The sequence below is a fragment of the Lacerta agilis genome, chromosome 5 (genome assembly GCF_009819535.1).
Source record: "Lacerta agilis isolate rLacAgi1 chromosome 5, rLacAgi1.pri, whole genome shotgun sequence".
Classification (NCBI taxonomy): Eukaryota; Metazoa; Chordata; class Lepidosauria; order Squamata; family Lacertidae; genus Lacerta; species Lacerta agilis.
In genome coordinates, this window is record NC_046316.1 from 69,760,641 (window position 1) to 69,784,618 (window position 23,978).

The 23,978-nt window shown below is 45.6% G+C and overlaps 1 protein-coding gene across 1 annotated transcript; it reads left to right on the forward strand.

Annotated features, from left to right (window-relative positions):
* Window positions 1-1,251: 1,251 nt before the first annotated feature.
* CHST2 (carbohydrate sulfotransferase 2) lies at window positions 1,252-3,947 on the forward strand. Its single transcript, XM_033150389.1, is given in 5 exon segments — window positions 1,252-2,385; window positions 2,388-2,830; window positions 2,832-2,880; window positions 2,883-3,197; window positions 3,200-3,947. Coding segments are annotated over 5 exon segments (1,479 nt in total). The 5' UTR covers window positions 1,252-2,150; the 3' UTR covers window positions 3,637-3,947.
* The last annotated feature ends 20,031 nt before the right edge of the window (window positions 3,948-23,978 follow it).

Sequence of the window (23,978 nt, forward strand, 5' to 3'; positions counted from 1 at the left end):
CAGTTTCTTATGTTTGTACAGGAACATACCACATCATCAGGCTGCAATTCTATGCACTTTCAGAGATGAAATCCCACTCAGTACAGTGGGACTTACTTCTGTGCAAGCACCCAGGAATGTGCCGATAGCAATCTTTTGTAGGTTGTACAGAAATTGTTCTGCGTTTTCAGCTTGAAATAGTTGCCTGACTCTACCGTATCCTGCAGGAGCTTATTTTAGTTTAACACGCCTGTTTAGAAACAGCAACAATTTTGTTGCTGGTGCTGTTCATTGATTTCACAAACCGTATATCCCGCTCGATTGTAAGGAAACCCTAAAGCTGTTTATATAAAAAGAATGCAACAATGAAATTATCGCCCCCCAATAAAAAGATTAAAAAACAACTATTTAAAGCACTCAAAAACAATTAAAACCAACGGTAAATTAAAAACCTGATTTAAACGCGTGTGAACGTTCCACACGTCTACTGCTGTTCATGCTGGTATCTTGCAGGAGCAGCAGCAGCAGCAATAGGAACAGAGGACGAAACTTTTCCAAAATAAAGCGGAATCAGCTCAATGGATTCCTTACAGAACGGGACTATCTGACGCGAGCATCTTGGCCTGCGTTTCCTTGGGAAGAAGCAGCAGCGGAAGATTCCTTTCGGGGCTTACAGAGAAGCACAGCTGGGTGCACTTTGGGAAAACTTTCCCCAGCGCCCATCTCCCAACGGGGGGATTGTGTGGCGGTGCGGACTGGAGTGGGAGCAGACGGCACGCGGGAGGGAGGGGGAGCCCGTGGCGATGCGGCAGCCAGCTGAGCAGAGCTGCCCTTCCTTGCCAGCCGGCCAGCCAGCCAGCCAGCAGGCAGGCTCCGCGGCAGAGCCTTAAACACCCAGCAGCATCCCTGACCCGGGGGAGGGGAGGGGCAGGGGAGTCAGCGGCAGGAGTGGCAGGCGCAGCATCCAATGAGAAGGCCCGCAGAGGGCCGCGGGGGCTGGGCGCGGGCGGTTGCGTTGGAGGCTGCAGCTCCTCGGCCATTCAGCAGAGGGGGAAGCGAGCCGGGCGGGCGTCGCTGCTGAAGCGCCGCTGCTATTGCCGCCTCCGCCGCTGCTGGTGCCTCTGGGCTCCGATTGCGTCGCGCTCTCTGCCTGGCGGGCAAAGAAGTGCTTCGCTCCCAAAGTCTCCATGGGCTGGCGATGGAGCGGCGGTGCCTGAGCATTGCAGAGACCTCGCCGGCTGCTGCTGCTGCTGCTGCAGGGAGTCGGTTCTTCTTCTTCCTCCTTCCCCTTTTCCTCTTCTTCCTCCCCTCCGGCTGGGTCGAGTGCCTGGCGGGCGCTTGGGAGCGATGGGCAGCCGCGGCGGGAGCACGCAAGCCGGAGGGATCTTCTCCAGCGAGCCGTTCGCATCGCCCTAGCGGATCCTCGCATCCGGCCTCGTCTCTTTCCTCTTCCTCCGGCCAGAGCCTCCTGGACCAGCCCGCATCGGCGCAAGGCAGGCAGGCGGGCGGGAAAGCGGGGTGGGGACCCAGCCTGAGCCGGGCGCGCAGAAGGAGGGAGCCTCGTCTGCTTCGCTGCGCCCGCCACCCACCCCTAGGAAAACGACACACACAAAAACAGGCGCAATGCACTTTCCCGGAGATCGGCGGCTTGACGGGGGCCTCTGCAACTTTCCCCGCTCCCCTGGCTCTGCCTCCGCTCCCCGCCTGGCGCTTGGGCTGCAGAGCGGAAACTCCTCGGGCTGGCGGAGGAACTGACTGAGCACCAGCTCGCCCCTCTCCTTTGCTGGGATGATGCGTTAACTTGGTGCAGAGCAGTCCCCTCCTCCTCTCTGCCCGCTTGGCTGGGCATTTGCTGGCGCTGGGGGGCTGTTCCCAAGTCCTGCGAAGAAAAGAGCTTGGGAAGGTAGCAAGGAAACAGCGGCTGCTGCTTCCACAGAGCCCTGGGGGGAGCTGCCCCATGCCCAGCAGGGCGCAGTGGGCACCCAGGAGAACAGCAGCGGCGAGGGGCTGCACCCAAGGACAGCCAGCTTCCCTGAGAGACGGGGACATGCCCTCTCTGCCCGGGAGAAAGCTCCAGGGCATCTGGACCCACCTTGGCCCAAGCGCCTGCCTGTGATGTGCAACAGTTGGCAGGGCTGGTTCCCCTGCCCTGGCTCCAAACCGCCGCCGGCATGAAGGTGTTCCGCAGGAAGGCGCTGGTGCTGTGCCTGGGCTATGTGCTCCTTCTGCTCCTGACGATGCTCAACTTGCTGGACTATAAGTGGCACAAGGGGCCTCAGCAGTGCAGCGAGCCCTTGCCCGCCCGCCGCACCCCCTACCCTCAGCAGCTGCCTTATTACACCTACCAGTCCCGGTCGGACACTCGAGCCCTCTACGGGCCCCCCGTGCCCCTCGTCCGCAAGAGGCAGCTGTCTACATCTTCACCACGTGGCGGTCCGGGTCCTCCTTCTTCGGGGAGCTCTTCAACCAGAACCCGGAGGTCTTCTTCCTCTACGAGCCGGTTTGGCACGTGTGGCAGAAACTGTACCCGGGCGACGCCGTCTCCCTGCAAGGCGCGGCACGGGACATGCTGAGTTCCCTGTACCGCTGCGACCTCTCCGTCTTCCAGCTCTACAGCACGGCTGGGGCAGGGAAGAACCTCACCACTGGGCATTTTGGGGCGGCCACCAACAAAGTGATCTGCTCCTCGCCGCTGTGCCCAGCCTACCGCAAGGAAGTGGTGGGCATGGTGGATGACAAGCTGTGCAAGAAGTGCCCTCCGCAGCAGCTGCACCTCCTCCAGGAAGAGTGCCTCAAGTATCACACTCTGGTCATCAAGGGCGTGCGGGTCTTCGAATTGGCGCTCAAAGTTCATCCACTTGGTCCGGGACCCCCGCGCAGTGGCCAGCTCCAGGATCAAGTCCCCCATGGGCTGATCCGTGAGAGCCTGCAGGTGGTGAGGAGCAGGGACCCCCGGATCCATCGCATGCCCTTCCTAGATGCTGGCCACAAGCTGAACAGCAAGAAGGAAGGGGGAGGTGGCTCCGACTACCACGCCTTAGGGGCCATGGAGGTGATCTGCGGGAGCATGGCCAAGACCTTGCAAACTGCGTTGCACCCGCCCGATTGGCTGAAGGGTAACTACATGGCCGTCCGCTATGAGGACCTGGTAGTGGACCCCATCAAGACTTTGCGGCAGGTGTACGGGTTTATCAATCTGGCGGTGAGCCCGGAGATGGAGAGTTTGCTCTCAACATGACCAGTGGGCCTGGGTACTCTTCCAAGCCCTTTGTGGTTTCTGCCAGGAATGCTAGCCAGGCAGTGAATGCTTGGAGGACAGCGCTAAGTTTTCTGCAGATCAAGCAAGTTGAGGAGTATTGCCACCAGCCCATGGCCATTCTAGGCTATGAGAGAGTCAATGGCCCAGAAGAAGTCAAGGACCTCAGCAAAACCTTGCTCAGGAAGCCAAGGTTTGAATGGGCTGCACCCTTCCGCAGAAAGGGGTTGGATTGGAGAGTGGGTTACAACTTTGTTGAGAATTATGTTTACCTGAGAGACAGAGAGCAAGCAAAACGTGGCTCTTTTGTGAGGACACTTAGCCTTGAAGAAGACCACTACAATCCTTCAGGGACTATTGAGGATAACACACATCCATGTTCATTGCTGGGCTGTCAATAATTAAAACACACACATACACACACTTCAGTGAGTATTTGTGAGGCCTATTTTCTCTCCCAAATTGCGCAAGGCACATGATTCAGTATGTACCAGAACCTTTACATACATACTTCTTGTGTGATAGTGATTATGAAGGACTTGCACAATTGCTGAAGCATTGTTTTTTTGTGGGGGGAGGGTTGGGGCAGCAAGGAGGAAGGTAAGGTGGGGGAATACTCAGTAAAACAGAATTCAGAGGACTGGACTTTTGTATAAATGTTTAAATGTGATATTAATAAAGAAATCAATAAAATATGCTGATTTTACAATGACTTAACTGTTTGGGAGGTTGCACATATCGATTTCTGCTCATTTTGAATCTACGGGGCATTGCCACAGAAATGTTGCTTGCGTTTTGTTGAGATAGCAGTTGGGAAAGAGTGGGTTGGGTGGCTGTGTGTTTTACAATGCAACCATCCCTACGAAAGTTAAGGATTTTAAAAGTACCCTTAACAGACACTGTGCAGGTGGAGGTTTTAGTGGCAGATAGATATATTTGCAGGAACTTTTTAGTAAATATTCCCGGGTTGAGGAACAAAAGTAGAACTGAAATAGTTTTCAACTTCCATAGCGATAACATTACAGACTTTTGCCAATCTGGCAGTATTTGTGTTTGCCTTGAAGTTTGGAGGTTGCTGTATGTACGGCACATAGTTTACAATGATACCTATTTCAGTTGTGAAATGAAAACAGTTTTTTAGATATTTCTGTCATGGCATCATTAGACAAGCGTCAAAAGGAAGCAGTGACACAAGAGGCCATTTCTCTGTAGAAAGCTCAAATCACGTTGCAATGTTCTTCTTTTGCATGCACTGATAAGGTGTATTCTGTGAAGCGAAACGTATTGTTCTTACTATGATGTGATGGGTAAATCCCAGAGTCATTACCATAGCAAGACACTGGGATATTTGCAGCCTCTTATAATCATATCTGATAAAAGTAACCTTACTAATTTGCCGGAGCAGCCTCGATTTTTTTTTTTTTTTTTTGCAAAATCCTAAACAATGTCCTTTGATGTGCAGACTGTAGCTACTTTGTTTGAGTCTTGTTCATTGTTCTCCAAGTGCTTTCTTAAATGAAAATAATTTCTTACAAGGTCTGAGGCTTAAATGAAATCAAATTGTCTCCCTTCTATACTGTGTCAATTAATGAAAATGGAGCTTCCCAGGGACATTGCCTACTTAGATATTGTGCCGTGAGACAACAGAGATAATTTCTTCAGGGAATATAATGATGAGATCTAGGAAAGCTATTTCTAGGAGTAAGGTACTGAAGAGCGATTGTCTGTGAAAGCTGTGATAAAGTTTCTTATTCTAACAACGAATTTTAGGTTAAAGAAACAGTTGATAGACAGACTGCTGAGCTACTATTTTCATAATAGTACAATTGCAGCTTGGGAAAAGAAGCAAATGCTATCTTAAGTCTGCAGCCCTATTCTTACTTGGGAGTAAGCTCCGTTCAGCCCAGTGGGACTTGACTTTCTTAATATTCAAGTTCGGGGGTTGGGCTGCAAATTAGCCAGTTTCATACAGTGAAGAAAGCAGCAAATGCTGCTGATTATTTTCTAATGATAGTCCTTCATAAGAACTGAAATAATTACTATTGGCTCACCAACAGCGTAAGAAGAAATGCCATTGTGGGCAGCTCTGCTTGTAAAACGGAATTTTAAAATAGTCCTAATGGAAAGTTTCTAGAGTTTGAACACATCTCTGGGGAAACTGAGTGGTGACTTCAAGAGTTAATTATCCAACATGTATCTTAATTGAATTATCCTAACAGCAGAACTAAGTGCCTGTTACCACATCAGTATTCCAGGTATTAACAGGATCCCAGGCATTTTTGTATGAGGCTGTTTGCCTCACTTCATTTCAATTCCATCTCCAGAGGTACCATTTGATTTCAGGCAATTAAGCCTGCAGTTCCATCTGATCTGCACATACTTGGGAGCAGGTCTCGCCGATTCAATGGAATATACAACTTAACTTCTGAGAGTAGACATGCCTAGGATTGTGCTGCTAAAATATTCCCCCCCCCACCTTGGTCAGCTACTGTTCCATTCAGTGCCTCTCTTCTTTCATTGGACCACTGCTCCCATCAGCTGTGGGAGTTGAAGTCCAAACATCTGGAGGGCCCAGGTTGGTGAACGCTGTGCTGATTCGTGGCTGTTGCACTCTGTATCCATAAGCACGGAGGTTAAGGAGGTGAGCTCCCTCTGCTGGGTTTGTGGTGCCTTTCTGCACTCGGTGCCATAAGGAGAGGATGCCTGGCTACTCTTCTGAGGCATTACCTTGAACAAAGAAGTCCTGCTGAGTCAAGTGCTAAGGGACTAGGAATATTGGTTTCTGGTTTCCTTCTGCCAGCGTTCTGCCTCCCTAAGACCAAATCTCACTCACCTTTCTTCTCCAGGAACAGGTGCTGCATTGTTGGGAGAAAAGAGTTTATTCTCGAGAGCACGATAAAAAGCATTCACACAGCATATTATGTCTGAAATGCCATTTCAACCTACCATTCTGAAATGTACTTCTGATCCTCAAATACTTTCCTCCCCACATCCTGTTCAAATGCTCTCCACCAGAGAGATTTTAGATGCGATAGATTTGCTGTAGAAAGCTAAGATCATCTCGGGGGGGGGGGGGGGAAGGGGGCACAACATCAGGTAAGTTACTATGCGGTCAGGTTTAACTAGGTGGCATTGGATTTTGAGTTTTGTCGTTGAAGTGTATTAGAAAAGGATAACATGGATAAGTGAAAGCATTTGTGTATTTTTGTGTATTTATTTATAACATACCTATCTTTCAGGCTCTTGTCAAGGCAGGTAGTAACTTTGCTTCCTTATTGCATGCAGTCTGGTGTAATTCCTGTTTGGCTGATGGGAATCTGGTGTGGAGAGATAGTAACTTGCCCAAGGCATTATTGGAACATAATTGTTATGAATTGGGGGTGGGGTAGGCTGTATGTCTGAGACCCTTCTAATTCCTGGATCCAGCATGGATTCAATTCCTGGAATAGCCAGGCTAGCTTCCTGGTGAAGTGATGGCCTTCTAAGTACGGACATGGTAACAAAGGAAGTGGCTCTGTGCCAGACAGAAAACGAGTGGGCCCCGTCCCTCAACTAACTGGTCAAGACAAAGGCCAGAGTGGAGAGTTGAGTTAAGTGAACTAAAAGCTGGAAGCAAGGCTGGGAAGACCAAGAGTCAGAGCCATGCTTGATGTCTGCTGGAATTCAAGGCTGTGCCATGAGAGAATCAAGACCTTATTGGGAGTTAATGCTGTGAACCCCTCCATTGTAGGCTCAGGTGTATATGTGTGTAAAGAAACCATATATTCTAAAGATACCATAGAGTCCGCTGTCCCTCATTCTGAGGAAACATGAACCCTGGGTAAGCGTCTGGAACCCCTGGAATCCCGCACCATTCAGGGATTGGGGTGCAACAATATGAGGGTGTCTTATACTCATCCTACCCATTGGTTCTTGCTCAGTGACTTCCAGCAGCTCCTTAATGTCTCAAGAAATAGACTTTTCCCATGCTTAGTGCTGGGGAAATCTGTAACTAGAGACCACAATTTCTTCTGCATGCAAAGGATGGACTCTGATAGATCTATAAGCGCTCCTCCCTTGTCAACTAATGGGCCTTTCCCATCCATCATCCAGTAAGGAAAGCTTCCCAGTAATCTGTGGTTGCACATGGTTATAGGTCCATTTCCACACTTTTATCCCCTGGGGTGCTCTCTCTCTCTCTCTCTCTCTCTCTCTCTCTCTCTGTGTGTGTGTATGCATGCCCTGCTATCTGTCTGCTTTCCTCCAACTAACTAGACTAGTGTACATTATTTACTGTAGGCACCTGTGATAATGTTGCAATTATTTCAGGTGCTCCCGAAAGCGAGAGATAAATGCCATTGGCATAAGCCAGATGATGTAGGATTTAGATTAAATTACTATATGTCTCTATATGACATTGTGCCATGCATGCACAACTATGCACAGATAGTAAAAAGTAATAATGCCTCCATTACTGCAGTGTGAGCATCTCATAAGTGAAAAACATAGCAGCATTTGCTTTTATTGTCTTTTTTTTAAAACATGATACAAACCCATAAAGAGATGCTTTCTTTTACAAGGGATAGTCAGTGAAACTCTCATTAGAGTTATCAGCAAACCAAAGCTGGTGACTGTCTCTTTCTTCTGCAGCAAACATGATTTAAAGAGCTGTCCTAATGACTAAAAAAGGAGGTGTAAATTAGGTGGGGAACCTTTGGCCCTCCAGATGTTAGGTAAAGGTAAGGGAGGGACCCCTGACCATTAGGTCCAGTCGTGACGACTCTGGGATTGCGGCGCTCATCTCGCGTTACTGGCCGAGGGAGCCGGCGTACAGCTTCGGGTCATGTGGCCAGCATGACTAAGCCGCTTCTGTGAACCAGAGCAGCGCACGGAAACACCGTTTACCTTCCTGCTGGAGTGGTACCTATTTATCTACTTGCACTTTGATGTGCTTTCGAACTGATAGGTTAGCAAGAGCAGGGACCGAGCAACGGGAGCTCAATCTGTTGGGGATTTGAACCGCTGACCTTCTGATCAGCAAGCCCTAGGCTCTGTGGTTTAATCCACAGCGCCACCCGCGTCTCACCCTCCAGATGTTGCTGGACTGCAACTCCCATTGTCTCTGAACATTGGCCATCTTGGCTGGGCTGATGGGAGCTGGAATCAATAACATCTGGAAGGCACAAGTTGCCTACCCCTGATTCAAATTGACACATGTTGTAACCAGACATCCCCAGACTTTCAGTACACCCACTGAACTCAGTCAGTCATGATTTCAGTGGGTCTGCTCTAAGCATCCAGATGTTGAACTCCTGCTCCCATCAGCACCACCCTGCACTGCCGACAGGGCTGATGGAATTGTAATCCAATAACATCTGGGAGGTTGCAGGCTTACATAATTTGCTTTCTCTCCGTTAGTTGGCATGGAGGCCCGGGGTTATCAAATGTGATTGGATATACTGCTCAGCATCTAATATTATTGACTACAAGAGGCCAGTAACTTCCACATTTTTATTAAGTGGGCCTACCAAGACTGTTGCCTTTGTCCAGCCCCCAAGACATGACTTCAGCCATACAAGTATCCTTGTGTAGTATTGTCTTCCATATCTTGAAAGTCCCATGCCCTGTTTTATTTTCCAGCATATGATTTGTGAATTATTACTATGCTATGACACACAAGACATAACTGCTAGGCTGGATGGCTGGGGAGAAGATCTTTTGTTCCAGGCCTTGCTTTATTTTTTTGCTGAGAAATCCAACAGCATGAAATTGGGATCTCTTTCCATGTTATGCAAAACACAGACTATACTCACAGTCCTGTGTTCTATAATGTGAGAAATCTTTACCATGTGCTCAAACCTTTGTTGTTGCAAAATGCACACATGCAAATTGAGGAGTAGCTGTGTTAATTTTTTGCAGCGAAAAACAACAGAGTCTCGTGTGATGTTAAAGACAAACAAATTTAGGACGGCATAAAGTTTTGTGGACTACAGTCCAGTTCATCGAATATATATGAAGTATTATCCTGTGATATAGGTGTGTATATTTATCCATAGCTGGAGTGGGGCATTGTAAACAGTGAGATCAGGAAAACAATGAAATGCAGAAAACTACAAATGGAAATAATGACATTAGGAAAAAATAGCCTTTCACACACAAAAAACGCAATTGTGTTGATAACACAGACGTCATGGCATTGGGAAGCCAATTAATACATGTAGCATGACAAAAAAACCAAAACACTATCATGCCAATTCAATCCAAAAGTGATAGAATTAACATATTGCAGTTCAGCATTTTCACATTGCAATAATCCATGAAAGCTTGTGCTAAATATGTTAGATGTCATTAGGCACTTTATTGTTTTTAATGATTTGTTCAGGCTGATGCTATTTAGTTGCATAGTGTGGGAATGTGTGGGTGTCCTGATAATGAGTGCAAAGGAAATGGCTGCTGGGATCATAGGAAAAGTACAGGCCAGAAATCTTTCTATCCCTGGAGCTTAGGAGAAAGATCCCTCCAAGCGAACAATGGGCTTCTTTAATCTCTGCTTTGATCATCAAGGAAAAGGAAGGCTCTGGTTTGCCTGCAGCAATCTTCGAACTCAACAGTTCCATACTGAAGGGCTCTTATTTCCTCTTCCTTGTAAGGAAAGGGGTGTATAGCTAGCCTAAAGCTATGCACTTTTCTTTCTTTTTTCCCTGGGCAGTGTGTGAAAATTCCCACACTGAAGTTACTGAATTTCTTTCCAAGTATTGGAACAGTAGCAGAAAGGCAGCTTTGAAGAATAAAGAACTTGTTAGATAAATAAATGATAAATGAATTAAAACACACTTTTATTTGAATCTGGGATACTGCTTTTTTTACAAGGAGAACAATAGCCCTACCCTTCTTGTGGTGAACAATCTAGTTCCATTTGTGCATTGTGACCCATTACCTAAGAAAGGTTGCACTTGGGGGAAATGGTTTATAGGTGTTGTTGGCCTCTGTGTGTCTCAATAGACAATGGAGTGCACATCTGGGGGTGAAGTCAAACCATTAGCAGCACCAAAGTGACCTCCCTGAGGTGTAAGCTTGGGCAGGGTGTATGGAGGTTCTGGGCTGCCCAGATGACAATGCCCGACCCTCGGCCTTGCTGATGTGGTCCAAAGGAAAGCAGAGCAATACATTTGCACCGCTTGGCTGTAGGAGTTGCCAGAAGGTGTACAATTGTGCCATCAACTGTCTTAGGGACTCCACTCCAGATTTGTGTAGGGTTTACACCTTAGCCTTTTCTTCTCCCACAGATATCCTGCAAGGCAGCAGAGTTTAGGACCACAGTTTTCTTTCTCCTAGATGGGCTACCTTCCCAGGTTGGCGAGCCCCATCTGCCACTCACTTCCTTCTACAGCACGTGCAGAAACCGCCTTCTTGACCATTGGACCCACAATTGGTCTTGACTGGATCTGCCAGAGCCTATCTTCGTATGCAGGGGAAGTCCCTAACTCACCAAGGATTTGAGACGCATTGGCTACCCTCACCTGGTTTAGCCAGCCTGCCATAGCAGTTTCCCAGGGTGTGGCTGCTGTCACATGCTTCTAGGGGCCACAGGTGAGAGCTGAATGCAGAGTGGGGACCAAAGGTGAACAAAGTACCCAAGAAGGAGCATGACACGTTTTTCCCCCCCCACCCACAGAGGTACTATGCCATACACCCCTCAGGGGTGGGTTACAACAATTAAAAACAACAACACATTATTACATTCATTTGGGTGAGTTTTGAAATCATAGAATCATAGAACTGTAGAGTTCGAAGGGACTCCAAACGCCACCTAGCTCAACCCCCTGCAATGCTGGAATCTCAGTGAAACCATCCATGCCAGATGGCCATCCAACCTCTGCTTAAAAACCTCAAATGAAATACAGTGGTGCCCCGCTAGACGAATGCCTCGCTAGATGAAAAACTCACTAGACGAAGGCATTCGTCTGGCGGGAGGCTGCCCCGCAAGATGGAAAAGTCTATGGGGCTGCCTCGCAAGACGAAAAATTTTTCATCTTTTTTTTTTCCTTTGTCTAGTGAAAACCGCGGTTTGCATTGCCACTTTCTAGACGAAAAACCCGCTAGACGAAAATACTCGCAGAACGAATTATTTTCGTCTAGCGGGGCACCACTGTAAAAAAAAAATGCCAATAATGACTATGGTGTCGAGGGATACCCACCCAACAGGAGTTAAACACCAGGTGTGCGCATGATGGCTTTCTATACTTGGTTTGTATATGAGGTCTGGTTACTTTTTTGCTTGATAAGTTCATTAATTACTCCACACAGAAAGAGTTCAGGTGCCTAAGTATGATGTGAAACTTAGTTTTAGAGTCTGTTCCTATAATCACAGTTTTTAAAACTTGTTTACATAAAGTTTATACTGTACTTATTTTTTTAAAAAAGTAACAAAAATGGACCCTGGGGAAGCAGCCACATGGAAGATGCCACATCTGATCTGGTGCCCTCATCTGGCGGATGCGAACACCACTCCCTGACCACAATTCCCATGTGTGAAATGGCTGAGGAGGTCATTATTTTCCCCCATACAGCTGCACCCCTGGAGCGATTTGGGTGGCTCCATGTGGAAAAAATTACAAATATCTGAACCAACCCTATAAGCATGTGTTTATAGTGGGTGGTATTTTGTTATAGTTTCTGTCCACAAAATTATTTATAATAATGGAAATTATAGCAGAACTTGTAAAAGGATTGGATGTTTGATGACTGCAGTGCTCGGAAAGGGAGGAAAAGGTTTTGTTGACAGAGTATTTCTAAGTACGGTAGTCCTAGCAAGCTTAGCAATGTAACAAGACAGTTTATCATAATTAAGAAGCAAGAACGCCTAGATGTACTTTTTTAAGGCTGGGGAAAATAAAAGAGACAGGGATACTACAGAGACAGAATTCAGTAACTACCCATAGAACATCTGCTGTAAAATAAAAATATAGATTCTGCCTAGAAAACAAGGTGATTTAGATGTCTTTCTTTCTTTCTTTCTGAGCAGATTCTGTATCAATCCTCGGATGAATGGCAATGTATAAATTTACTAAAGAAATAAAATTAATTATTGTTTACCCTAGGACAATGAGCCATGCAACTAACCCAGAAATCTACCAAGTGGAAAACAACACTATGCATGTCTCCAGCTAATTGTTTAAGTAGGGCAAATATTTTTTTCTCCCTCTCTCATAATACTAGAATGTAGGGTCATCCAATGAAGCGAAATGCTGGAAGATTCAGCAGAGACAAAAAAGAAAGAAAAGTATTTCACGTTGTGTACTGTAGAATTTCCTCCTACACGATGTAGTGAGGCCCACCCACCACCCTGGGTGGCTTTAAGAGACGATAAGACTATCGTAGACACGATGGCTATGTTCTTATAACATTGGTGGAAGCAGAATGCCTCTGAGTAATGGTTGCTGGCAATCACATTTGGCGTGAGTGCTGTTGCATTCAGGTCCAGTTTGCAGGTTTTCCAAAGTTGGCCTCTATTAGAACAAGATTCTGGACAAGATGGCTCTTGGCTTGATCCAGCAAAAGCTCTTCTTACATTCTTAATGTATTTTGTCTGGATTTCTGTCCTTTGATGATGATGATAATGATAATGATGATGATGATGATGATGATAATATAATAATAATAATAATAATAACAACAACAATAACAATAACAATAATAATTTTATTTATACCCAGCCCATCTGGCTGGGTTTCCCTGGCCACTCTGGGCGGCTTCCAGCAAAATATTAAAATACAATAATTCATCAAATATTAAAAGCTTCCCTAAACAGGCCTGCCTTCAGATGTCTTCTAAAAGTCAGATAGTTGTTTATTTCCTTGACATCTGATGGGAGGGCGTTCCACAGGGCAGGTGCCACTACCGAGAAGGCCCTCTGCCTGGTTCCCTGTAACTTCACTTCTCGCAGTGAGGGAACTGCCAGAAGGCCCTTGGAGCTGGACCTTAGTGTCCGGGCAGAACGATGGGGGATGGAGACGTTCCTTCAGGTATACTTTGAGGAACTATGTTAGGGAAAGCTTCACCTGCTGATTTCCTAGTCACACACAGTGGTGTAGGAAGCCGCTTGGGCACCCGGAGCGGCAAACATGACGTGCACCCGGGGGCGTGGCGTCGCTACGTAGCACACATGCGCAGTGTCACTACATACGACGCATGCGTTGTACATAGTGACACCGCACATGCGCTGTACATAGCAGGTTGCCGGTGGCGCCACTCCAGTGCCGTACAGACGGTGCCGGGATCCTCTGCTCGCAGCTGCAGCTGCGAATGGAGGATCCTCTACATGCGGCTGCAGCTGTGATCAGAGGATCCCAGCACTGTCCGTATGGCGCTGGAGTGCTGCCGCCGCCAAACCACATGCCTTGTCACCCCCAGAGATGTGGCACAGGGAGTGGACTGCCCCCCCCATTGCTACGCCACTGGTCACACAACTATTAAGACATTTGAGCCTCAACATGAACCTACTCTTCTCCAGGTGCTGTAAAGGAGTAATATATATGATGCAAAAGTGTGTCGCCTGTGAAGCTTCACTAACTACCGGTAGATCTGTATTGCGAAACTCATTGCCTCTGTATATTAAGCAGGCACCCTCTGTGTTTAGTTTTAGATGCCAGCTTAAAATGTTTATATTTCAGATGCTTACGGAGCCCTCTCTCCCAGTTCCGTGTTCTTCTGCCCTTTGTCTTTTTAGGGTTTTTTTTTAACTTTTGTTTTCACATACACCACTTTGAGACGACTTGTTTCCTTGTTTGAGCAGTAGAGAGATAGGTGTAAAAATAAAAATAACAAGCAGGGCCCCCTCCCCCAGCAAATTAAAGTTCCTTCCAGCCCTCATGAGATGAATCTTGTTTTTTAAAAGTTGATGTCAAATGAGGTTGCTAGCATTTTAGTTAATTTATGAATGCTTCTTTTTAAACGTACTGTTTTTATTACAGAGTAAACAGCAGTTTGCTGTAATAAATATGTGTCCTGGCAACGGCACAGTTTCTCACCCAAAGAGTGGATTCTGTGGATTAAATTCTTAGTCATGTTTCCTTTTATTTACAAATTGAATATGCTCAGGCTTAAATTCTAGCTTCCCACCCCCACGTCTGCAGCCCAAACATGGGAAGACAACAAAGGTTTGCTGTGCCATCCCTGAGAACCTTAGGAAAGTTCTTCTAACAAAGGCACACTATGCCCATCAAATTAGATGGATATCTAATTGTTTCAGCTTTAACAATGGCACTAGATTCGCTCTCAAATAGCCCAATGAATCATATGCTGCCACCACTGAGTTTAAGAACAGCAGGACCCTGAAGCATCATGTGGCAAGATCAAGTTGGCAGACTGACTTACGATTCTGCCAGCTTCCAACCTATGTCCATCCAACTCCAAAAGTTAGAAAGTTAGCACACTTTCTAAGTAACTTAGCGGAGAATGAAAGCATTAATATGGGGTGAGATAAGCTTAGCCAGAATTCTGCCGCCCACAGCAAAAATCAGAACAGCCTAAATTAACCAAACAGTTAGGCCTATTAACAAAATACACCAAACATACACCCCACTTATAATTTCTAATACTGGCCCTGCCTGATCTACTATGGGGGGTAAGTTACAGCTTACATGGTACCATAAGAACCATAGCAGAGGACAATATTTGGAAACAAAAATGAGTCTCTCTCTACCTTCCTGGCAGAAAATGTGGCATCCTGGGAACAAAGTTTGCTAATTCCAAACTGAAGACCATTAGCAAGAGAATAATAATAATAATAATAATATAATAATAATAATAAAATAATATATTATTATTATTATTATTTTATTATTATTATTATTATTATTAATACCCTGCCCATCTGGCTGGGTTTCCCCAGCCACTCTGGGCGGTTCTCAACTGAATATTAAAAACATACATACAGGAGCATGCAGAAGTTTGCCTGCAAAATGAACCAAACAAGTCTGCTTTAGCATATAGAGCAGGAGTGTGAAGCAAAGCCTTTGTACACATGGCATTTTATTCTAGAGTCAATGGAGATTACTTGTTTTTTCTATGTAGCCCACACACAATCCAGATCTATTGCATATTTTATTTGCCCCCCCCAAAGGTGCTTCTTCTCAAGGTCATTGCAGATTGACTCTGCATTATCCTGCAGTGTCGCCACTTGAAAACAGATGAAGCCAGTTGTGGGTGGTCCCAGAAAAGGGGAGAGTACTCACATCTGCCTAGTGACATCGTGGGTGAGCATGCGCCAACATTGCAATCACCACATCCTTCTTCATTTACTTGGGGCATGTGCAGGAAGGTAAAGGCATGGATCAAGGGCATATCAAACACATTGTCAAATACATGCCAATTAACCATAGCAGGATGGCAGGAACTAGAATCAAACAAGATTGAAACAGCTTGTGGAGTAGGAGTATGAATGAGTATGATTGAGGAAAAACTACATTTTTGTCTTACGAACAGGTTAGTGTGAATGTAGCCCAAGATCAACCAAGATCCCCATAGATGGGATGACTAGGTAAATCAAAGGATTGAAATAAAGATCAGATATAGAATTACCGATCATTGTTTTTACATGTTGCATGTTGCATCTTTGCAAAAAATCGTTCACAACACCTCCCCTCTGGGAAGAGGAGCGGCTTTGTCATTAACCATTCATAGTGATGTAGTCCATTGAATGGGACTGCGTTGGTGCAGGTGAATAAAAATTGCCTGGCAGAGGTGCCCACTTGCAATCCTATTCCCATTTACCAGGGACAAAGTCTCACTGGTACATTATCACCCTGGCTGTCGGTTCTACTGCCTGCTTCTATTCTTAATTATGCATTGGCAGTGAAGGGGTTTTTCCTCTGCAGTAGCAGGTAGGAGGGATCCAGCAGTGGCTAATTTTGAGGGAATAGTCCAAGATCACATGATGAAATTACACTTTGAAAGCAAAGAAGGCTCTCACTAGCTGGTATGAGCTAGTGAGCGGAATAAGGGCCACTTCACAAAATGGAACAGAATGTTTAATTACACCGATTCTACATTCTTAAGCATAGTCACTGGGGAACTAGGGCCATTGCAATAATTCAGGTGAGTTTTGTTGCAGTATAGTGCTAAAACTGTGATGTCCCCAAGTACACAGTAGAAACGTATCAATAAATTAAATAAATTGCAGGTAAGGAGTATATGGGGTGTTAGAGGAGGGGTAGTTCCTACCTTGCACTCAGCTCTCACCTGTGGCTCCTAGAAGCTGTCAGCATGCAACAGCAGCCACTCGCTGGGAAATTGTTTCGACTGCTTGACTAAACCAGGTGAGGGTAGCTGATGGGTCTCAAACCCTTGGTGAGTTAAGGTCTTCGCCTGTATGTGAAGACAGGCTTTGGTGGATGGAGTTGACAACACCAATAGTGGTTCAATAGTCAAGAAGGCAGTTTCTGCACATGCTGTAGAGGGAAGTGAGTGGCAGATGGGGTTTGTCAACCTAGGAAGGTAGCCAATCTAGGAGAAGGAAAACTCTGATCCTAAACCTCCGCTGCCTTGTGGTAAAGCGGGGACTGAGAGGAGGTATGATAGCCATCTTCAAATATCTCAAGAGATGTCACATGGAGGGTGGAGCAAGCTTGTTTTCTCCTGCTCTGGAGGCTAGGGCCCAAACCAATGGATTCAAGTTCCAAGAAAGGAGATTCTGACTAAACATCAGAAAAAACTTTCTGACAGTAAGAGCTGTTCGATACTGGAACAGACCCCACCATAGGTGGTGGACTTTCCTTCCTGGCGGGGTTGGGTTTAAAGCAGAGGTTGCATGACCATCTGTCATGTATGATCTAGTTGAGATTCTTGCACCGCACTGGCTTGGATTAGATGACCCATGGGATCCCTCCCAGCTCTACAATTCCATGATTCTATGACATTTGGGGCATTGGGCACGCTGATTCAATGTTCTTATAGGAACAATGGGCAGTTCCTTTCTGCCCTAAGAGTTGAAGGCGATGTGATAGAAGCATTGTGGTGAACTCACTCATCCCAGAGATGGCAGTGAAACAAAAGAAACGAGTGAACCCTACAGAAAAGGATGCCTCTTACACCACGTTCACCTCTCTTAAAAGCTTGTGTTGGTTTCCAGCTTGGTATTTGCAAGTCATGTGGGAACTGATGGTTCCAGCTTGACCAATTGACACCTGACTCCTGAATATGGGTGCCTGGGGACTCTTGAGTCACTGGAGTTGTGTCCCTGAGTCGGTCTGCCTAGCAATATCAGTTCAGGTGGCAGAGTCATCTAATCGAATGACTTTTGCACACTAATTGGTATCTCTTCCCTTTAGTTCTGGTGGCCCACATTTCTGTTGAGCTGTAATCCAGCCATAGAAGGAAGTGTCTCCTGAAAGGCCCTTAGGGAGGAGCTGTATGTGAACCATCCCTTGGCAATGGCTGTTTCACATTCAACATAGATCAGTTTACCCCATGTTGCACATATCTGATGTGATGGAACTTCAATAAGAGAGACAGAAGTTGTTACAGAAATACAAAGAAACATACAGTTAAGATTTCCTTTTTAGAGGAAAGTAATCAGTGATCAGAAATTATGTTCTAATTTAAACTATAAGAAAGCATTTCACAGTCCTTACTGTCTCAGTATCCTCACAGCACTGGAGTTTCAGGTGGGACATTACTTTTCACACAAGACTTCTCACACTCTGAGTTGTTCTTGAATCAGCATATTCTCATTCATGTTATAGCTTTCAGCAACACTTACGTCACTGATGAATGTTCTGTGCATCAGTTGATGAATAATCTCTGTGATGAAGAGAGGAAAATGTGTGGGCTAAGAGGTCTGTGATCTGTTTGAGACAATAGCTTAGTTTCTGTCAAAGAGGCAGCCCATTGTCCTGTGTGATTAATATGCGAAAATAGAGATCCTCACTCAGTATGGATGTTAATATTAATGCCTGCCCTATTTGTATGTCCCTTGGTATACTGCAACACATCCACCCCCACACCAGCCTTCATGCATAACAAACTGAAGGACAATATTCCACATTGGAAGAATTCACACTTCTCCTTCGATTTCATGTTTGCTCTAAAGGTCTCCGAAAGGCATCCACGAAGAAGCTATAACCCAATTCTTGATGCTATTTCATGCGCAGTCAATCTTCTGTGTGAATCACCACTAATCATGTGCAAGATTAGAAGAAAGGTTAGGTTGTTGTTTTGTGTGTTTGTGTGTGCTGGAATAGGCGCTGTGGGTTAAACAACAGAGCCTAGGGCTTGCTGATCAGAAGGTTGGCGGTTCAAATCCCCATGACGAGGTGAGCTCCCGTTGCTCGGTCCCTGCTCCTGCCCACCTAGCAGTTCAAAATCATGTCAAAGTGCAAGTAGATAAATAGGTACTGCTCTGGTGGGAAGGTAAACGGCGTGTCCGTGTGCTGCTCTGGTTCACCAGAAGCGGCTTAGTCATGCTGGCCACATGACCCGGAAGCTGTATGCCGGCTCCCTCGGCCAGTAATGTGAGATGAGCGCCGCAACCCCAGAGTCGGACACGACTGGACCTAATGGTCAGGGGTCCCTTTACCTTTACCTCAGCTGACCACTTTAACAGCCATGACTTTCCCCTGTAAGAACCCTGTGAACTGAGGTTTGTTAAGGGTGCTGGGAACTGTAGCTCTGTGAAAAGCAAACTACAATTCCCAGTGGGGAATCTGTACACTGGGAGAAGGCATGACTGTTAAAGAGTGCTTAAATACAAATACAGTGTCTGCCACCCAAGGCTGGCTGCTGTGTCAGCAAATGACTTTTGAGCCAAGAGAAGCATCACCTCTTCTCTCCAAAGACCATTGATTATTTAATTTCTATACCATTTAAAATATCCCTAAGCAGTGTACAAAAGGCAGCGACAAAAGACAACTTAAGCAAAGTATTACAAAAATACACAGTTACATAGAAAAGTGTTACATCCATACAAAGTTATTAAAACATAAAAATATAAATTGATATACCGGTAAATTCATTTCCCTTCTGATACATCCTCCCTCTCAGCCTCCAGGTTCTCACTCAGGGTCCAAACAAACTCTCAACTCACCCACAAACATCTTACAATGAGAAGAGTTCCTGAAAACAGCAGACCTCACCCTAGTTTCTCACCCTAGACTGGCTTTTTATGGGCAGGCCCAAGGTAGATGGCACTTCCTCAGGCTTCCCACAGCTGTGACCCAATCAGCTGTACTCTCCTACCCAGTTCCAGGTGCAGCAGGTTTGTTGAGTTTCCCAGGGGGACCAAAGGATGGGGAAAGGGTCCCTCTCCACTCAACAGCTCTTCCTCACCTTCTGCCCTCGCCTCCTCCAGCAGCTAGTCACCTCGTCTCCCTGTGGGGGACAACAGTTTAAGGTCCCCCCTCTCTTTGCATGGACCCCAGTAATCTGAAACTGAAGGATTACCTGCCCATGATTCTCCAAGCAGCTCTAGGTGAATTGTGAGAGAGACTGATAGTATTCATTCTGTAAACCTGTGTGTCAGTGACCAAGAATCTGCCGACATCTGGCTCCTGAATATGGGTGCCTGGGGACTCTTGAGTCACTGGAGTTGTGTCCCTGAGGCACTTAACTCTGCAATCTCCATGGTGATAAAGCTCCGATAGTGACTAGTTTTCCTCCAGTGGTAGGAAAGTTAGCATACCTTCCTAACAAAAAGGTGTTGAATGCATATAAGAGCAGCCCAGCTTCCCAACACAAGATCTGAATTTAGACTCTGTTATGGGCCCCATTGTGTGGGGTTGCCATATTCTAGTTTTCCCCTTCCTACCTGTCTCATATTTGTGCTCGTATTTCACTTGCTTGAGGGCAGGGCCCACCTGGATGGGTGCTCATTCATAGAGATTCACAGACCTAGACAAACATAGAGATCTAGGAAACTATACGGCTTTAAGAAGCAATAGAGAGATAGAAGGCTTTGTTGGGGAGGGGCAGGGGGGTTATGACATCGCACTTTAACTCGGGAAGGGAGAAAGTAACCCCAAATCACCCATGTAGAGCCTATGCATACTGCACGTATATACACTGATATTCATTCCTGAAGTTAACAGAATTTAGGTGACCAGCTCTTTAATTCAGCCATCTTGGATAATATTTGTTACACCTTCTAAGATGCAGGTTTGGCAACAAATTCAACAATTCATTTGCCTGTTCAAATACAGAGGATAGTGGTTAGGAACATAGGAAGCAGCCTTATAACTAGTTAGATCACAGGTATGTCTACCTAATTCAGTACTGCTTGCACAGACTATCAGCAGCTCTCCAGGGTTTCGCACGCTGGGGGTGGGGGAGATTCCCAGTCTTGCCTGGAGAGTGCCAGGGATTGAATGTGGAACCTTGTGTATGCAAAGCAGATGCTCTATGACAGAGCCATGGCCCACCTGCATAGAAAGCAATTGAAAGTCTAACCCAGTGGTTGGAATATTCTTCCAAAAAAAGCCAGCTATAATGCAGTTTTGCACTTGGTTGATGCAGTGCTTAAATTATATTCTTCCATTGTGAAAACCAGTGCTTGTCTACCAGCCATTTCCTTGGCTGGCTATAGAGTTGCTCGTTCATCCATTTAAATTAATGTGTCATAAAGTTGGGGACATTTCAGTATCCTTGTGATGTGTAAAAGCTGTGCCTGAACCTGCAGCTGGATGATCAGCCACATGGAGCTTTAAAAGTCTTGTTTACTTAGCTGCATCTTCACCATGATTTCAGCCAAGTGGCATAAGAGGTGTCAGAAAGTCAATAGAGGGAATTCAGTAGCTGTTCTCGAAGTGTTTGTGCTGGGCTCATGGCCTGATTTATCAAGTTTGCCGTTATTGTTTTGATTTCAAATAAATGTGACAAAGTGCAATGCATGTCTTCTGTATGTTTCTTCAGCGGTGTATCTATTTTGGTTGAATTACAAGAGCAAAGGAAAAATATTGGGCTGCATCGTGTGTAAGGCGGTTGGGGCCCCTGGTGCAATTCCAAAAAGAGTCCCTGCCCATAAGAAGCAAATGAAATAATAAGAAGAAGAGTTTGGATTTGATATCCCTCTTTATCACTACCCAAAGGAGTCTCAAAGCAGCTAACATTCTACTTTCCCTTCCTCCCCCACAACAAACAATCTGTGAGGTGAGTGGGGCTAAGAGACTTCAGAGAAGTGTGACTAGCCAAGGGTCACCCAGCAGCTGCATGTGGAGGAGCAGAGACGCGAACCCGGTTCACCAGATCATGAGTCTACCGCTCTTAACCACTACACCACACTGACTCTCAATATATCACAAAGTAAGTCTTGCGGTATCTTAAAGACTTAAAACAATGATGATGGCATAAACGTTTAAGGTCTACAAAATATACAAGGAGCCTGTGGGGTTTCACAACTGTCAGCAAAACACATGCCCACACAATACATTTTGCCAACCTTGATAAACAAAGGAAAATTACTCGAGCATGTTTTGCTTCACATTTTAACACCTTTATCATTATTATTTTTTCTCACTTTCTGACTTGGGCAGTCACCACCAGTCTAACCAACCACACATGGCTGTGGGAAGATATAGGAGGTGTAATATTTACTGACCTACTTTTTCAAAAAGAAAGGAAAGCTCAGGGTCTGGGCCCCTTTGCAGGCAGGGCACCGGTGCAATTGCTCCAACTGCACCATTCTTAATTTGGTCTTGTTCATACATGATAGAAGCTATATCCCTTTTGAGGTATTCGGAAAGCAGCTCATTCAATGAATGGGCTGGTGGAACACGTAGAATCATAGGATTTTAGTGTTAATGGAATTTGGGGGTCCTGTAGCTCAACTTCAATGCAGGATCTACAGTGCGACTGCGATAGCAACTACAGTGTGCCCAACAGCAAATGTGGCATTGTCCAAGCTCCAATTAAATACTTTCAATGAAGAGGCTCCATCACTTTCCAAGGGAGCTAGTTCTGCTGTCAACTAGCTTTTACCACTAGAAAATTTCCCATTCTGGAAAAACAGCAAACAAGCCTGTTCCATCCTCTACTGGAAGACGGATATTTGAACACATTCATTGAACACCTTCACAGCACTTTGTGTATACAAAGAAGATTCCTATTACATACATGAGTTGGGGTATAGTTTAGGGGTTTTTTGTTGGGAGGTTCTCATGCTGTTATTATTGTCCTAATTGTTTTAAAATGTTTTTAGCTACATTTTAACTTGCGTATTTTAAATTTGCGGGTTTTGTGGTTTTTTCCAATTAATGGACGTATGTTGTGCCTGGGAAGAGAGGTGCCAGGGAATGCACGGGCAACCCTAATCGCAATGACTCTTGGCATGGGGAGGTTTGGTGTGGGAGGTTGGGTAGGCTGGGTAAGGGGAACATGGCACAGACAATTAGTGACTGTGCTGTGTACCAGCCCCTCATTCAACCTGGGGAATTGCAGTTATCCTCTCAACCAGTCTGTGGGTCTGATGGCTATTGTTGCTGAATGCCAGGTCAGCTCCGAGTAAGACCTTCCTCATCCATGATCTGATTATGAATGAGGAAACCAATGTGGTCTATATCACTGAGACCTGGGTAGGTGAGATGGGCAGAGTTGGTCTCACCCAGCTGTGCCCACCTAGTTACTTGGTGCATCATCAGGGCAGGCTTGAGGGTCAGGGAGGAGGAGTTGCTGCGGTCTATAGAAATTCTCTCATTTCCAGGCTTTCTGCCCAGTTGTGGCAAAATCTAGACTATGTGTTCCTGGCATTGAGCAATCAGGACAGATTAGGGATTCAGATGGTTTAACCGCCTGCCGCAGTGCTCTGGCACAAGAGACTTATCTCCCTTTGTCCTGGGTTCTGTCACTTGGTGCATTAAAAGAAAGGTTCCATTCTGTATGCACTGTCCTGTCCTTAGGCTGCCTTAGCCCTGAGAAGTCACAACTCCATAGCTTTCGCTCTTCAGCTTCATCTTGAAAAAGCTTGAACAGAAGCCTGAATATGCAGATTGATTTAGCACTGTGGCAGGATGATTGAAAAGTGGGTATCTATTATAACCGTGAATCATTATTCGGGTCTGATTTGTGTATTATAGTCTTAAATGTGATTCAGCCGAAGCTGCCTTAGATGCTGGTATATGAAGTGATAATGGGAAGGGCATTAGCTATAATGGGCCATGAGCCGACTCATTAGACAATACAACTGATTTTTACTGAGTGCATCAGTTTCAATAGCGAGTTTAGTTCTTTTGATGTGGAGCAGAACTGTTCAGTGGGTTATCTGTCAAAATCAAGATTCGGGTTACTTTAGGCGTCTGTCGAGTTGCTATTTTTTCACCTTTAAATAGAAAGGTGATTTTCTAAGAATTTTCCATACACAGAATGAATTTTCTTCATGAAGCCCTTATAAAGCCCATCATAAAGTTGGAGGCTTGATTTAACCAGTCTGGAAAGCCGCAATTCTCATTTCAAGCTTGTCAAAGATTCCAGCCAATTACTTTACTTCAAAGAAGAAATAAAGTGCATGTTTATAGCACACCTGTCTCCACCTTAGCTTTGGGAATGAAACACTCTGGTGCCCGATAGTTTCTCTAAATCACTTATCGCCTTCTTCTTTACAACTTAATATGCACCTCACACTAGTTCAGCCAGTTGCTGTATTCTCAGTCTTTGACTTGATTCACACCCACATTGATTTGTACGTACAGTAACCCACAAGACGGGCCACCTGAAATATATATAGCCTCCAGAGAGGGAAGGTCCAAGGTTCAATACCTGGTATCTGTCTGAAACCATG